The sequence below is a fragment of the Tasmannia lanceolata genome, unplaced genomic scaffold (assembly GCF_043159265.1).
Source record: "Tasmannia lanceolata isolate RefF3 unplaced genomic scaffold, GAP_Taslan_0.1 ptg000044l, whole genome shotgun sequence".
Classification (NCBI taxonomy): Eukaryota; Viridiplantae; Streptophyta; class Magnoliopsida; order Canellales; family Winteraceae; genus Tasmannia; species Tasmannia lanceolata.
This window is the reverse complement of record NW_027518721.1, coordinates 6,038,179-6,052,952: the sequence shown is the minus strand read 5'-3', so window position 1 is coordinate 6,052,952 and position 14,774 is coordinate 6,038,179. Positions and strand designations below refer to the sequence as shown.

The following is a 14,774-nucleotide window of genomic DNA, read 5'->3' as shown; positions in this document are numbered from 1 at the left end:
AAATGTGCGACCAAGTAGAATAATTAAAACAGTACCAAAACCAATGAATTAAACCTTATTTTGATGAGAAATTAGCGATAATCCAATTAAAAAACAGTAATAAATTTCTGCAGCAACAAAACGGGGTCAAATCGGTCCAATTTAGGCCAAAAGGGTATTTTGGTAATTTGGACTGATCTGGAAATTCTGGGTAAACTGCTGTGGGTTGAAAGATAATAGGTTTAAATGATGGAAGAAATCAGATTTTCAGGTTTAAGGGGCTGCTACGGTGGCCGATTACGCTTTCAATCTCCAAAAGCAAGTTTTGGGGCTTGAAAGGTGTGAAAATTTGATTGGCCTCGAAAGGGGTTGTAAAACTATGGATTTTGATTGCTATGGCTAAGGTTTAATCCCAAAATAAGTCCTTCAAAGTTTCAAGATGAGATCTTAAATGATGTAGGAGATATTTGGATTTTGGGTTTTTGTATTTTAGGGTTGAAGAACACAAAAATTGAAGAACTACTGACTTACTTGTTTATGGCTGATTTGAGAGGAGAATAGAAGTGAGAAGATGAGAGGGGATTGAGAAGACTGGCTCCAAGCCACCAAGAGGAGAGAAGAGAAGAAGTTTCAAGCTTCACTAGCTTCTTTTGCAAAAATTTTAATTCCTTATTCAATAGTCAAAAGTCTTTTACAATGCTTACATAACATATATTTATAAGAAAAGAAACCCTAAAAACTAACTTAATACCCAAGCAACTAAGCCGTCCATCTAAAATAAATGAAACCTTAACTAAAACTTACCTAAAATAGTAAATCCCGTAATAGACCCTTACCATATTCTAAAACTGCCTATAACTTAGCCAAATCAAGTCCAAATCGCGTAATCTTTGGCTCTTTAGATAGGTAATTGAAAAACCTTTCTAAAATACCAAAATCAGCCCAAAAGAACAAGATTTGATGCCCTAAAAAAATACTGCAAATAAAATGACGAAAATAGAAAGTAAATAATAAAAAAACAACTAAAAGAAAAAATGTCAAAATAGAGTGGACGCCATGTGGCATGTGGCGCATGTAGCATTTGTGAACGTCCGTCTCATGCAAAAATCAGTCATTCTCCTTCCCACGATTCTTTCTTCGCTTGTAAACTTTAAATCCTCCTCCTTCGTTGATGGCCCCATCACTTTCTCTCCTAAAATTCTTCTCTTCTACTTCCATTTCTCTTCAACTTCTCTTCTTCTTCTTCTTCTTCTTTCTTCTTCTTCTATTTCTCTTCCCTAGACTACATCATGTTGGCACTTGAAGAAGGGAACACGAGGGCAGGTCTGCAACATAGGGGAACTGATGCAAATATGCAAGCAATGTTCACGAACAAGCCCATAATTCAGCCAAGTTGATTTAAAGGAAAAATATGGTTGGTTGAGATCCAAAAGTAGGCCTACAGGTGATCAAACATCATGTTAACATCAATAGTGGGCCCTGTTGATCTCTGTTCGTTATAAAAATTGACAAGCTTTGTCATTATGATTTATGGATATTTTGTGAATTTTATTTAATTTTTATATAATGTTTCATTAAGTTTTGGTGGGTTGTTTGAAAAGAAAATGTGAAAAGTGTTCTTAAATTGGAACTTGGAGTCTTTCTAGTTTGGAAAGTTCAAGTGCAGTTGCGTTGGGGTAAGTAGCTTGTGATAAGGGAAATAGTTACTTAATTGGTTTTATTGAGTAAATATGCTATTTTTTAGAAGTCCCATAAAAGTTATTTTTTGAGATTTCTTAGACGATGCACTTTCAATTTTTATTTTGGGCTGCTCTATAATAGAAGTTAGACTCTATTTTTGTTTATCTAAGGTCTGAAATCGATCCTATACCAATTATTAGGATTTAGGATTAAGCTAGGGCTAATTAAGGAATCTTGGGATTATATATATTTATATTTTTTATTTGTGGATGTACTTTTCAAGAGGTTAATGAATAGTTACAAAATTTCCTTTTTTAGGTTTTGGGTTTTACTCTAATTTTGTCTTATTTTGATCAGAGACAGTCATTTTTCTCTCTCTAGCATCGATAGTGAAGCTTTATTGGATTAGTTGTATGATTATTCGATTCTCTTGAGTTTTCTACTTTTGGTGGATTCCTGATTGTTTATGTGCAACATGTATTGTCATGTTCCACTGTGAAATGTTTTCAAGCTAAGATGGGTTTCATATGTCCAAATGTGGCCTTTACAATAAATTTCCGTTACTTTTTATTGATAAAAATCTTTATTCTCCATTTTTGTATTGTTATTGAAATTTTTTTCCGGAGTGCTTCTGTATCCATTGAAAATTCAGTGGCTCAAGTTGGATATTACCTAGACTTGGACTTTTTGTCTGTGGCATGAATTTGTAATTGCTGTGTATGGAGGCATGTATGTGGACTAGGAGTCAGAATTGCCTATTGCCGTATGTGTGCGCTTATTTGTGCATTGGTTTACCATCCAAGAATTATTTGTGCATTGGTTTACCATCCAAGAATTACTATCTAATTATCTATCAATATTCATTTTTTTTTCTTGTAATTCAACAACCATAAAGCCATGTTTAGAGTTCCACTGAGTTAAGGTCCATTAGAGTCATCCTTCAGCTTGCTAAGGTATCCATGTATTTACAGGATCACTTATGGTGCCTCCAACTGATCCGGACATGCATATGCTTGGAATATCAGCACATAGGTTAAATTATAAGTTTCAGACAACCTGAATTTGTTGATGGTGTAGACAAAGCCGACATTTTTTTTTGCCAGATAACAGAATTTTATTACATGAAAAGGGGACTCATAGTGCCGCCCATCAAGGAATTAAGCTTATCTCCAATGTAGTTTTTGAGAAACTCTTAGTTCAAGGGGACTCGCTTAACGTCATCAGTTGGAGCCATGTTTAGAGTTCCACTGAGTTAAGGTCCATTAGAGTCATCCTTCAGCTTGCCGATGTATCCATGTATATGCAGGATCACTAATGGTGCCTCCAACTGATCCGGACATGCATATGCTTGGAATATCAGCACATAGGTTAAATTCTAAGTTTCAGACAACCTAAATTTTTTGATGGTGTAGACAGAGCCGACATTTTTTTTGCCAGATAACAGAATTTTATTACATGAAAAGGGGACTCATAGTGCCACCCATCAAGGAATTAAGCTTATCTCCATTGTAGTTTTTGAGAAACTCATAGTTCAAGCGGCCTCGCTTAATGTCATTAGATGGCTCAGGGGTTCTGATTCTTACTCGTGGAAATTCGCCAACTGTTCGTAGAAATTCTAGATATAGTGGGGGATTCTTCACTGTCTTACTCCCATGTTAGGCAGTCGGCAAATGGTGTTTGCCGATAGATTAGCTAAGGGATGGTGTAGCGAGGGAGGTCTTAGAGTTATTTGATTTTCTCTCCCTTTGATGTTCTTGCCTTTCTTTTTTAGTTTTGGGAGGTACCTTCGTGTTCTCCTTTTTATATTTATCTCCTTTGTTTTCAATGAAATCTTCTACCATTTTTTAAGAAAAAACTTTATTACATGAAATACATGATAACAAAAGCGGCGGAGATTGCCCCTAATATGTTCCTACAAACACCCTCCTTGGTCAATAATGCAGCTGCATCACTAGCCTTTCGTGGAACATGTGAGAAGAAAATATCCCTTCCTCTACATAGTAAAGCTTCTCTGGATGGAACTCACCCATTTGTAGATCTGTTACAAGTTAGCACGTCAAGTGATACCTTGTAACTTGGATAGAATCTGTTCTACTGTTCCAGTGGAATTACTTTCAAAGGATTATAAGGAGTCTTGGCATTATCATGCATTTTAGAGGATGTTTTTTAAATATGAAGTATATTACACTTGTGAATCTGGGTGCGAACGCTAGTTTCAAACTTTCAATACCCTCTTCACTTAACTCGTGATTTCTGTCCATCCACGTAATGTTAAATAAGTCTATATTTAGAATTAAATTTGGGCCTAAAATCATGAATCATGAATTAAGAAAAGTGGAATTGATTCCACTAATTTGGGAGAAAGGCCTAGTTGAGTTGAGTTGGAATTGAGTCTACTAAAATTTAAACATTTTTTAACCCTTTTGTGCATGTGCTCTTGAATTTCTTCCTTTTGGTTGTTAGGGAGATCAGTCTTGTGAAGTTGCTTATTACATCAATCTTTCTATATGATGTTTAATGGTTGCGGATTCCCATACCTATTCTGTCTACTATATTAAATGCTCAAATGATATTTAATAAAGTTCGGGTTTGTTATTGCCTTCCATTTCAAATTTAGGAAGCATTTTTGAATGATATATAATTTCACCATTACACTTTTGGATACTGCAGCTTCTGTGTAGGGCATATATTTTATCATTTGTATAAAATGCCTTGCAGAATATCAGGATGGATGAAGATAATAGAGATGGTGCAAGGGAATCTGGGCCCATTTCAAATGACCTTGCTAGTGCAATTAATGATGGACTTTATTTCTATGAGCAGGTTGATGGATCCTTGGTTTATATTTGTGTTTTATATTGAAAACTGCGGTGTCCGTGAAAGTTTGTGTGTTTTATATTTGTGTTTTACTATAAAAAATTAAGTTGTCTGCTGATGTTCACTCCTTGAAGGGGTTTTTGTGGCTTGCAGGAGTTAAGAGCTAAGAGATCTAATAGTAGGGGGAATCAGTACAGATTAGAAACAAAAGAAGGAGATTATAGATCTGCGACTATTGCACATGGATTACTAAATTCAAAGGTCAATATGGCTTCTGCTGGAAACAACTCCGAAGAACCTTCTAACTCTCGGAGGCGTCAAAATAAAGGTGTTAACAAGCAACAGCCATCCCATAAACAACGCTTATTTCCAAGCAATTTTAGGAACCATGGCAATGGTCATAATCGACATGCCATCATATCAGAAAGCCCGCCGAGCAATTCGGTTGGATTTTTCTTCGGGTCAACGCCACCAGAAACTCATGGGTGAATTCTCACTGTTGCTTAAGCTTATATTCGGTCGAATTGTTGAAAATGATCTATGTCACAAATATCGTTCTCGGGAATTTCTCGGCAAGGGAAAATCTCGGGATATATTATTTTTATTTTTATTTTTGGGGTTTATATCGGGAAAAAATGATAAAAATAAAATTATTTAAAAAATATATAAATATACAAACTTTAAGAAAAAATATAAAATAAAAATATCATAAAAATATCGGGATAATATCGTGATATTATCATGGTATTTTATGATAAAAATGAAAATAGCGCTATATTTTAAAAATCTCTAGATTATTTCGGAATTTTTTCTTTTTATCAAAATGTCACAATAAAAACACAATATTTTGAAAATAGTGGAGATATTTGTGACACGGAAAATGATGATATAAGGCTCTCTCTCTCTCTCTCTCTCAAATAGCTATAACTGTATTGTCATTTTCCAGTCCTATGTCTTCGAAGTTGAGTGCTTCTCCTCATGGGTTCCTTTCTGGGAGCAGTCCACCAGTGGGTTCTATGCCAAAGCCTTTCCCACCGTTTCAACATCCAAGTCACCAGCTTCTGGAAGAAAATGGTTTCAAGCAGCAAAAGTAAGTGGATGTTGTGGTTCATAACATTGTAATAAAAGGCCTTTTCAAATGACTCCTCCTTGTCCTAGGTACCTGAAGTTCTACAAGCGTTGCCTAAACGATAGGAAGAAATTGGGAATTGGTTGCAGTGAGGTCGGTAATATTTCTCAGCATAGTTCTTGAACCCACTTCTGTTGACACTTCTCTGTAGTTTTCATTTCAACATCGCGGGTTTCATGATTGTTGATGGCCCACTTATCACCCAGCATAACTATCTATGGAAGTAAGCTCATATCTACGCATCACAACATATCACACAACATGGAAGCTTGGCCTTGTTTTGTTCTTGTTGCTAGGAAAAAAAGACAAGTTTGCAGCCTTACAAGTTTGCAACTATTAAAAAAAAAAAAGCCTCACGTGGTTTCTCCTTTTTTGCCTTAGCCACTATGTTGTTATAGTTTACCAACTTAAGTTTGTCTTTGGTGGTTTTGTTTTCATTTCACTGCTAATATTGAAATTATATTTTATGTGATGTAGCATCCTTAGTGTTATTTTTATTTATGATTATTTGATGGACATCTTGTTTATTATTTATATAGGGTTTATTTTAGTATTTTAGTTGCCTTTTATTGATCCTAGATGTGAGGGATGTCTCCATCAATCCCTATGGACCATTATAGTTACCCATTACCCATGACCCACTACTGTAGATCCATGCTCATTTTCTTCTTCCTCTCTTCTTCTCTTCTCCTTTCTCTTCTTCCTCAGTTCCTCTCTTCTTCTCTCAGCTACTAGGTTGCAACCCTTCTCTCTCACTCACTCACAGGGAGCATCACCCTCCATCATTCTCTTTCTTTCTCCTCTCTAGCTCTCACCTTCAATTAAACGACATGCTACTCTTATATACTACCATACTCTCTCCTCTCTAGCTCTCCCCCTCCCCCTTCTCTTGTTATATCCCCCTATATTTCTCTCCTCATTTTATCCGTCTCATCATTCCTCCTTTCCCACACATTCCTTAACCTATTCCACTTATTTTCCCATACGCTTTGTGTTAACCCTTTCCTACAACCCTTGCCCGTGATAACATCATACCATGATCCCGTTGCGTACAACCATTTCCCTTCTCCTTTAGGTATTGTTTTAAGCCATAGTTAGGTTTATTTCCTCTATCTGATTTTTGAGATAAATTATTTAAGATCTGATTTATATTCATTAGCTATCTGTTTTTATGGGCTTGATATATGGAACTTGCATGACCTGAATTGGTTTCTATTTGATTAAAGAATTCAATGGTTATGATTTTCTTCAAAACCCTAGTTGTTATTATTTTTTATTTGATGTTTACTCTGTTTTTGTAATATAAGTTGCTGCCTAGGTTGAATTGAAATCCTAATTTATGCTCCAAAGTTCCCGCAAATTAAACTACGAACCCTTTGGTTTGCACTACATTATCATGTTGTTTTATAGGTATACTTTTCTTGGCCTATGTTTAAGTGAAATATCTGCTTGCTATTGTATATGCAGGAAATGAACACGCTGTATCGCTTTTGGTCATTTTTTCTCAGAAACATGTTTTACCTTAATATGTATAATGAGTTCCAGAAGCTAGCACTGGAAGATGCAGCTGCTAAGTATAATTATGGAATCGAATGCCTTTTCAGGTTTTACAGGTTTAGCTCCCATATCTTTCCATTTTCAAACATTCTCAACTCAATTCAACTCAACTCAATCAAGCCATTGTCCCAAACTAGTTGGGGTCGGCTCCATTTTCAAACATTCTACGTTTGAAAATTAACTAATTAGTGTGTATTTTTCATTCTTACATGTATTTTCTCCGCTGCCCACTTTTACTCATCTAAAACTGCACTTTGTGGGTTTCTTTGGGGTCCTTTTTCAGTTATGGGTTGGAGAAGCAATTCAAAGAAGATTTGTACGAGGATTTTGAACAGCTGGCTTTAGAATTCTACAAGAAGGGCAACCTTTATGGCCTTGAAAAATATTGGTAATTCTTGTCATTGCTGTTATTTATTTTGTGATGTGAGTGGTTCTTTTTACCACTTTGTGCATGCTTCTTATTAAAATAACTCTTCGTCTTTCTATTTTGTGATTTCTCATAACTACAACCACTTGCACTAATACTTGTACAACTAGTATTGCCATCACTGTTGCTGCTTTTTCACCATCATCGCTGCCACAACCCATGACCTCTCTATCTCGTGTTCGGTAACGGCTGTAAAAAAACAGTTATTTTTGCCATAGTTACGGCTCTCACCAGTCCTAGAAGCAAGAAGCGCGTGCGGGGGTGTGGGCAGGGAAGCGTGGGGTCTAGAAGAGTAAGGTTGGGAGCGCCATAGGAGTGTTTATGCAATATTTTCTTTATATGTCTTTCAAAATTCAAGTACATTAAAAATAATAATTTCTAATCATCTTCATATATATCTTTCAAACTTTAAGCACATCAAAATGTAGTAATTTCTAATCATCTTCATTTTCATGTCCTCTGTCCTCGTGCCTTCTTAAGACGCCTTTGTGATTGCTCTAAGCCTCCAACGAAGTACTTTGAAGAGTTGGAGGAGTTTGATGCACCATATTTCGAAAATACCAGCATAGATGGAGGCACCAATAGGTTGGGAGCGTCACGGCGTCATGCTCCTCTGAAGCTCCTTGCTAAGAAGGTCGGAATTGCGGTTCCGGGGTAGGAGCGAAATCCATGAGGGAAAATTCCTGCTTCTAAGAGCACCACCACCCCAACTGCCTCTAGTATCACCATGCCAGTGCTGCCATTATGAATATTGCAAACTAGAGTGATTACCGTCTTCATCTAAGTTGTCAATTCCATTTCGTTCGTTGTTTTCATTTTGGTCAGTGGAAAGGAATGTTTCGGTGTTTCGGCCATTTCCATGGTTTTAAATTTTGGCCGAAATCTGAAATTTTGGATTTATGTTTGGATTTCGGCTGAAATGACCGAAATTTGAAAAAAAATTCAGTTTCGGTAGGGACTGAAACCGAAATTTAAAACCATGGCTATTTCAATGTTTCTTTTCGGAAGAAATGCTACGACAAGAGAAATTGTTTTAGTAGTTACAAATTTTTAAAAAATCCAAAAAATAAAAAATTGCTAGAAAATATAAGAAACAATTATACAAACCAAGTTTTTAAAAACACATTTTATTACTTAAAACATTAAATTTATTGCAATACATAAAAAAATTACAAGTTACATCTCATCAATTAACTGACAAACATACTTACGTCATCTTCTGAATCCTTCTATGGGCTGTCAAGAGCAGGATAATCATACTCATTGAAGTGGTATCCCTCATCATTACCACCATCTCTAGGAACATCATCAAGATCGATGTCCTCACCCTCGTCGTTTGCGGCAGCAACACCGGTAGGATCTTCAACATTTTTCCAACCTAAATCGCCTGTTTTGAAAACAACGGAGTCATCATCTGCAATCCAATCCATCAATACATCAAGGTGATCTAGGCTAATTGGGTCGCTAGTGAAATTCACCAACTCAAATGAGTTTAAATCTAAACGTAAACTATGATTATTAAATTTAAAGTAAAAAAGAAATCCAAACGAATACAAGACACAAGTATACGGGGTACCACTTTTGAATATGTATGTATATGTATATGTGTATTTATACTATTGTGAATTGTGAAGAAGGGGGCGGTTGGTACCAAACCCTGTGGGAATTGAACACGAGACCCCTTAGACAAGGTTCATGGATCCTTACCACAAACACAAGGTTCTAGGATTGGTTATACTATTGTGAATTGTGAAGAAATGATTACTGGATCCTCCACTTCCAAGCCTTTGGATGTTGAAAATACAAGTCGACACGTACACGGAATGTCGGACACGGCGAACTCCCAAAATTTAGAAATGGGGACACGCCTAAAATAGAAAGTACATATAATCATGATTTATGGACACGGGTTCGTGTGCCTAGTTTCAACACGGATATGAGGTATCTAACATGGCAACCCCTAAATATCTACAAATAGTGTCACACTCATACTCATACATACATATAAAGTCACTGACACTTCTAGCAATACACTTAAAAGTGTCTAAAGGAGTGTGGACACGGGTGTCGTGTCGGACACGACATGACACGCGTGTCGAACATGGTTTTAAATTTCGACCGAAACCGAAATTTCATTTTTCGCCGTTTACCAACTTTCGGTCCAAAATTTCGATTAAATGCCATTATTTATTAAAAAAAAAAGCGTTACAAAATTTCGGTCCGGAATTTCGAACCAAATTTCGGACATAAATTTTGGTTTTCGGTGGGGTCCGAAACGGTTACCGAAACCGAAATTTTAAACCATGGTGTCGGCAATAAATTCAAGTGTCGGCCAAATCATAGAGAAAGTAGTAGAGGAAGTGAGATGAGTAGGGATTAGTATGCTTATGAGAGATAAATGATGGGTGATAGAAGTAGGAAAAAAGAGAGGGCTTATATGTAGAGGTTTTTTTGTTTGTGGATGAAAAAAGACGGAAAATACCCTTCCAACGGCTATAAAACAGCCAGAAAGGACTAAAAAATAAGGGCAAAATGGTAAAGAACAAAAAATAGACGTTTGGTGGTAAAACTATAAATTTTTAAAAACATTGTAGGTGTTGTCGGCCGAAATGGCCCGAAACAAGACGAAATTCTTCCTGAAATGAAACAGAACCTGTTTCTGTTCCGATTTTCAGGACGAAACAAAACAAAATTTATACCTTTAGGTCTCAATGGTCGCTGCTATCACCATCATTACTTTTAGTAATCGAGCTTTTAAATTAGTGCTAAAAATATTGAAATAGTCATCCCATTTCAGACCAAATTTTAGTACTAAAGATTGTTATTTGGAATAACTTGAAATGCTTGTTAACTTAGTTACACCTAGAATGACAGGTGTTATCGTATACAATATCGTATGACTTACATAAATCAAATGAACTGATTCATTATTGAACTTGATCTCAAAAGCCCCATTGCTCAATAGAATTTCAAGTGGGTAATTCTTTAAAACCAATGTTGTCAGTGGGATCTTCAACAATCAAACATTTGATTAAGTAACATCCTCATGTCTGGACCGTGGAAACCTTTTTCATTTCTCGTGCCAGTCCTTTTTTAACCCAAAAATTTTCTAGGAACCTGGGGCGGCACCTGAATTTTTATTGATATAAATAAAAGAAGTACAAGAGTAGGGCATGCCACCTTGCCTCTGGAACCCATCCAAATTAGTAAAAAAATCCACAACAGAACTATACCACAATATAAAATAATTATCTAACTTGAATTTTAGGAATACCGAGTTGATCACATCTTACAAGCCCCTCTCGTGTCTCTTGGGAGATCCAGTCAGTTCCAAAAAGTTGAATTAAATCTGGTAAAACAAGCATGATTGGCCAACGAATCCGTAACAAAGTTCCCTTCTCTATACTTGTGAGATATGAAGCAATTCGTACTAAAAATGAGGGACAATTTATCTTTGAGAAATAATAGATAGTCCATGGATGCATATTGTTGCCTTTGACAGGATTATCTAGAACCTGGTTATCATATTCAATCCAAATATTGATGAGGCATAAAGTAACCACATTCTAAGATATACCATAGAAATGAGCAAGAGCAAAATAAAACTTTTTTTTTTTAATAGGCAGCCAACTTTTATTGAAATGAAACCAAGAAGACCGAGGTGGTAAGTACAGAGATATAGAAAAAACACAATTACATAGAGAAATGCCAAATTTTTTTTTTTTTGGAAGTTGACATATTTTCATTGATACTATAATAATTACATTGGGGACCAGGGGTCCCACCTGGCATTACATAGTATCAAGTAAAACTAGCCAGGGCATACCCTAAGCCAGAAAGACTAAGTATAAACAACAAAAACTGGGCCCTATCTTTCTGAACCATGTCGTATGCAAGTCTTACACCAATCAATTCAAAAAGAAGCTATCTCCGACCGTGCCGAGCCAACTGTCCTGCATTACGATCATTTCAACCTACACCCATCATCTTCCTCCAACTACATCCACCACATTCCTTAACTAATAGCAGCGAAGAAGAGCATCCAGCCAACACTGCCTCGACAAGCGAAAGACCATGGTCTCTCAAGCTATTGAGAATCTAATACTTTCCTCGGCGCACCTGGAATCTGATGTTATGTGGGACAATTACTTACTCCTGCCGTCTCTCCAATCCACCATTCTAAAGTATCACCTTGACACCAACCAACAGAACTGAGGCCAACTTCCTGGGTTCCACAATCTAACTAACAAAATACCCAACTTCCCCTTTGAACATCCCATTTTCCTTCCTGCCTATATTAATAATTTAAAACAGCAAACATAACCATATCTAGGAAGACTCAACTAATAGACAATTACAATGCTCCATAACTAATGAACTCAGGTTACCCAGGTACTTAGGAAATTAGTAAACAAAGCCTCACTAATGCGATTCAAATAACTAACCACTTGAGCTAAGGTCCCTCAAAGTCATATTCCGGATTCCATTTCAACCTCCTTGGCTCTTTCTTTTTTCTCCCTCGCAGCTCTGGCTTCCATGTCTAGAAACATTTCTTTAGTCTTTTCTAGGTCCTCTTGGTATGAGATACCAAATACATCTCCTATTGCTAAGAAATCGTTAAAGCCCTCCGGCTCACGATGTCCAGAATCCTTTGAGTCAGGCAGTATCAATACACCCTTTCCGTTAGAGATTCCACTAGAGTCATTAGGCTTTCCAATTCGCTGACCATATTTCACATCTAAATTGCCTTGTATAAAAAGGCCTGCTAGAGTCTATAATGGTTTAAAGTCGGCGGCAAAGTGGCCTCACTCTCATCACAATAAAAAGATGAATCACTTGGCGAATGCACTGGCTTCGATCTCTGGATCAAGGACGAATAGGTTGCTTAAGATCCTAAGATCTTTTGCTAAATCGGGAAGGATTGGCCCATCCCACGATTAATCTTCCGTGGTCATAAGCGGAAGGTCAAGGAAATGTTACTTCTTTTGATGTTCCTGCCTTTAACTCCCATCTTAGGAAGGTGCGCAGGTCTCCCTGGATGGGATGGCTCGAATAAATGTAATTATTACTAGTCTCCGTTAAAGTTTCTTTGGGATACTTGGTTTAGGATTAGATCCCCCCTGACAAAACCCTAGCTGAAAAGCTTTCGTAAGGCTGTATACAAGTTAGTAAAGATGGAGTGCCAGGAGTTTATGCCCTAGGAATCATCCTCTTGTCCATGAGGGAGGAAGAGGAATCTTTTCATGGAAATCATGGTGCTGAATTTAGTACTTCATAAGATAAGAAGAATGGTTTTTGATGAAGAGTTAGCAATCACTAACATGTTTCATGTTATCTCTGGAACTTCGCTGGAGGATAGGAGACGGCGGAGTAGACTATGGGTGGCGTCGAGAGAGGCGGCCATCTCTTACCTAGAGGGAGAAATTGACATTCGATCATCCCCTGGCTTCCTGGAAAGAAATCCGGATGCAATTCGCATGGGTTTGCCGTCTCCCCTCTTTCAAAGCTTTCTGGATGAACTTGGGAAATGTTCCTATTAATTGACTTTGGGGGTATGGTGGTGGAGACAACTGATGGATGAAGGCTAAAATGACTATATTATAAGGTATTTGGTTTGGCGTGATTGGGGAAGTATATAATCTGCATATGACAAGATTTAGAAAGGAAAAATCTAGTTTTTGGTTTAGGCTCTCTAGTTCAGGGTATGCCCTGGCTAGCTATATTTGATACTATCTTATGTCGGGCGGGACTCCTGGTCCCTAATGTAATTACTATAGTATCAATAAAAATATGTCATCTTTCAAAAAAAAAAAAACACCAGCATCAGCAACCACGCTGATGCGCCTATTTTCCGAACTTAAAATTGCCGATTGTTTCTCCTCTTCCCACAACCGCCTTCGGGTGTGCCTTTCCTTTTCTAATATCTTACTAAAAATGGGAAGATTAAGGAGAGGCGTATGAAGCTCTTCCTCACTATTCATCTTGGACGGGTTAGGAGACGTACCCGAGCTACGACTAGATTCTTCCCTTTCTTTTATCCATTGTTTGTTAAGAGGACTTAGTGATACCTTGGGTAGGCGATTCCTTTCTCGCCAATTTTTCGTTATACCTGAGTTTTTTCAGAAGATCTAGGTCCCCATCTTCCAAGCTAGAGTCACCATTGGTGCCATTGGTTACGCCTTGAGGCCGTTCCTTACCGGCAATACTTGGGCTAGGCGAATTATCAAAAGCTCGTAGGAGTTGCAGAGGTTCGGGATTAAGTTTTTTCTTCCTGAATTCATTTTTTCGGTACATACACTTACTGTTCAATACAGAGAGGCCACCTCGGGTGGCTAAGAGGCAAGCATCCTGCCCAAGTCTTCTACTTGATTTACCTTTACCTGTGCGAATACGCTTTTCAACGTAACTCTTGCTTTCCTTAAGAAACCCATTTTTTATTTTTGAAGACTTTAGCTCCTTAGCTGACCTTAACAAAAAGGAGTCCATAATATCTTTCCTTCTTGCTTTCCTTTCATGCCACGTGGGGCGGAAATTAATGACGTTGGCGCGATCCTTCCATCAGGCTAACACTCAGATCCCCTCACCATAGCCTCCCTACTTTCTGACAGACCAAGTGGGATGTCAGTGGGGACAGACAGGTAGTTGAGCAATTCAAAATTCAAAGCGGGGTCCACCAACGGCTCCCTACCGAGGTCAGAATTGTCCGCTGCCACCTTTTCCTGTGAAGGGACCACCGCCGGTGGACCTTTATCGAGGGACAGCTGGCCGGAGCCCTAAAAAACAGCCAAATTGTCTTTACTGCTAGATTCTTCCACCACCAACAAAGCCAATGAATTAATACTATCCTCGGATGCTACCTTAACTCCCACCGAATAAATGGTAGAATCTACCCTTAAATTGATGGATGGAGGGATCGATTTTCAAAAGGGGGAAATGACCAAGGTCGAAGAAAGGCCATACAATGATTATGATTGCCAAAAAGCTAAGTCTCGAGGACTTGACCCAGATGAAGACTAAGGATCTCCACCATAGCTGAAGACCACGCTTGAAGGTGGATATCATAGAATCTCAACCGAATGGTTCTAGCACCCGTATTATATGCCAGGAACCAGGGTTGAAGAGAAGAGAGATATCCCCCAAGAGCATCAGCTCCACGCCGAAGGATAGAGGTGGCCTGGACCTCGG

The 14,774-nt window shown here is 37.7% G+C and overlaps 1 protein-coding gene across 3 annotated transcripts in view; it reads left to right on the top strand.

The window, feature by feature from the left end:
* LOC143863486 (la-related protein 1A-like) overlaps positions 1 to 14,774 on the top strand; it is a 36,964-nt gene that overhangs the window by 18,495 nt on the left and 3,695 nt on the right. For 2 of the 3 annotated variants that reach the window (XM_077374158.1, XM_077374157.1), the window contains exons 8-13: positions 4,378 to 4,482; positions 4,630 to 4,961; positions 5,423 to 5,566; positions 5,635 to 5,698; positions 7,073 to 7,218; positions 7,446 to 7,550. In XM_077374158.1, the coding sequence (XP_077230273.1) occupies positions 4,378 to 4,482; positions 4,630 to 4,961; positions 5,423 to 5,566; positions 5,635 to 5,698; positions 7,073 to 7,218; positions 7,446 to 7,550 (896 nt within the window). The remainder of the gene's footprint in view (positions 1 to 4,377; positions 4,483 to 4,629; positions 4,962 to 5,422; positions 5,567 to 5,634; positions 5,699 to 7,072; positions 7,219 to 7,445; positions 7,551 to 14,774) is intronic. The other variant, XM_077374159.1, reaches the window with a different exon arrangement.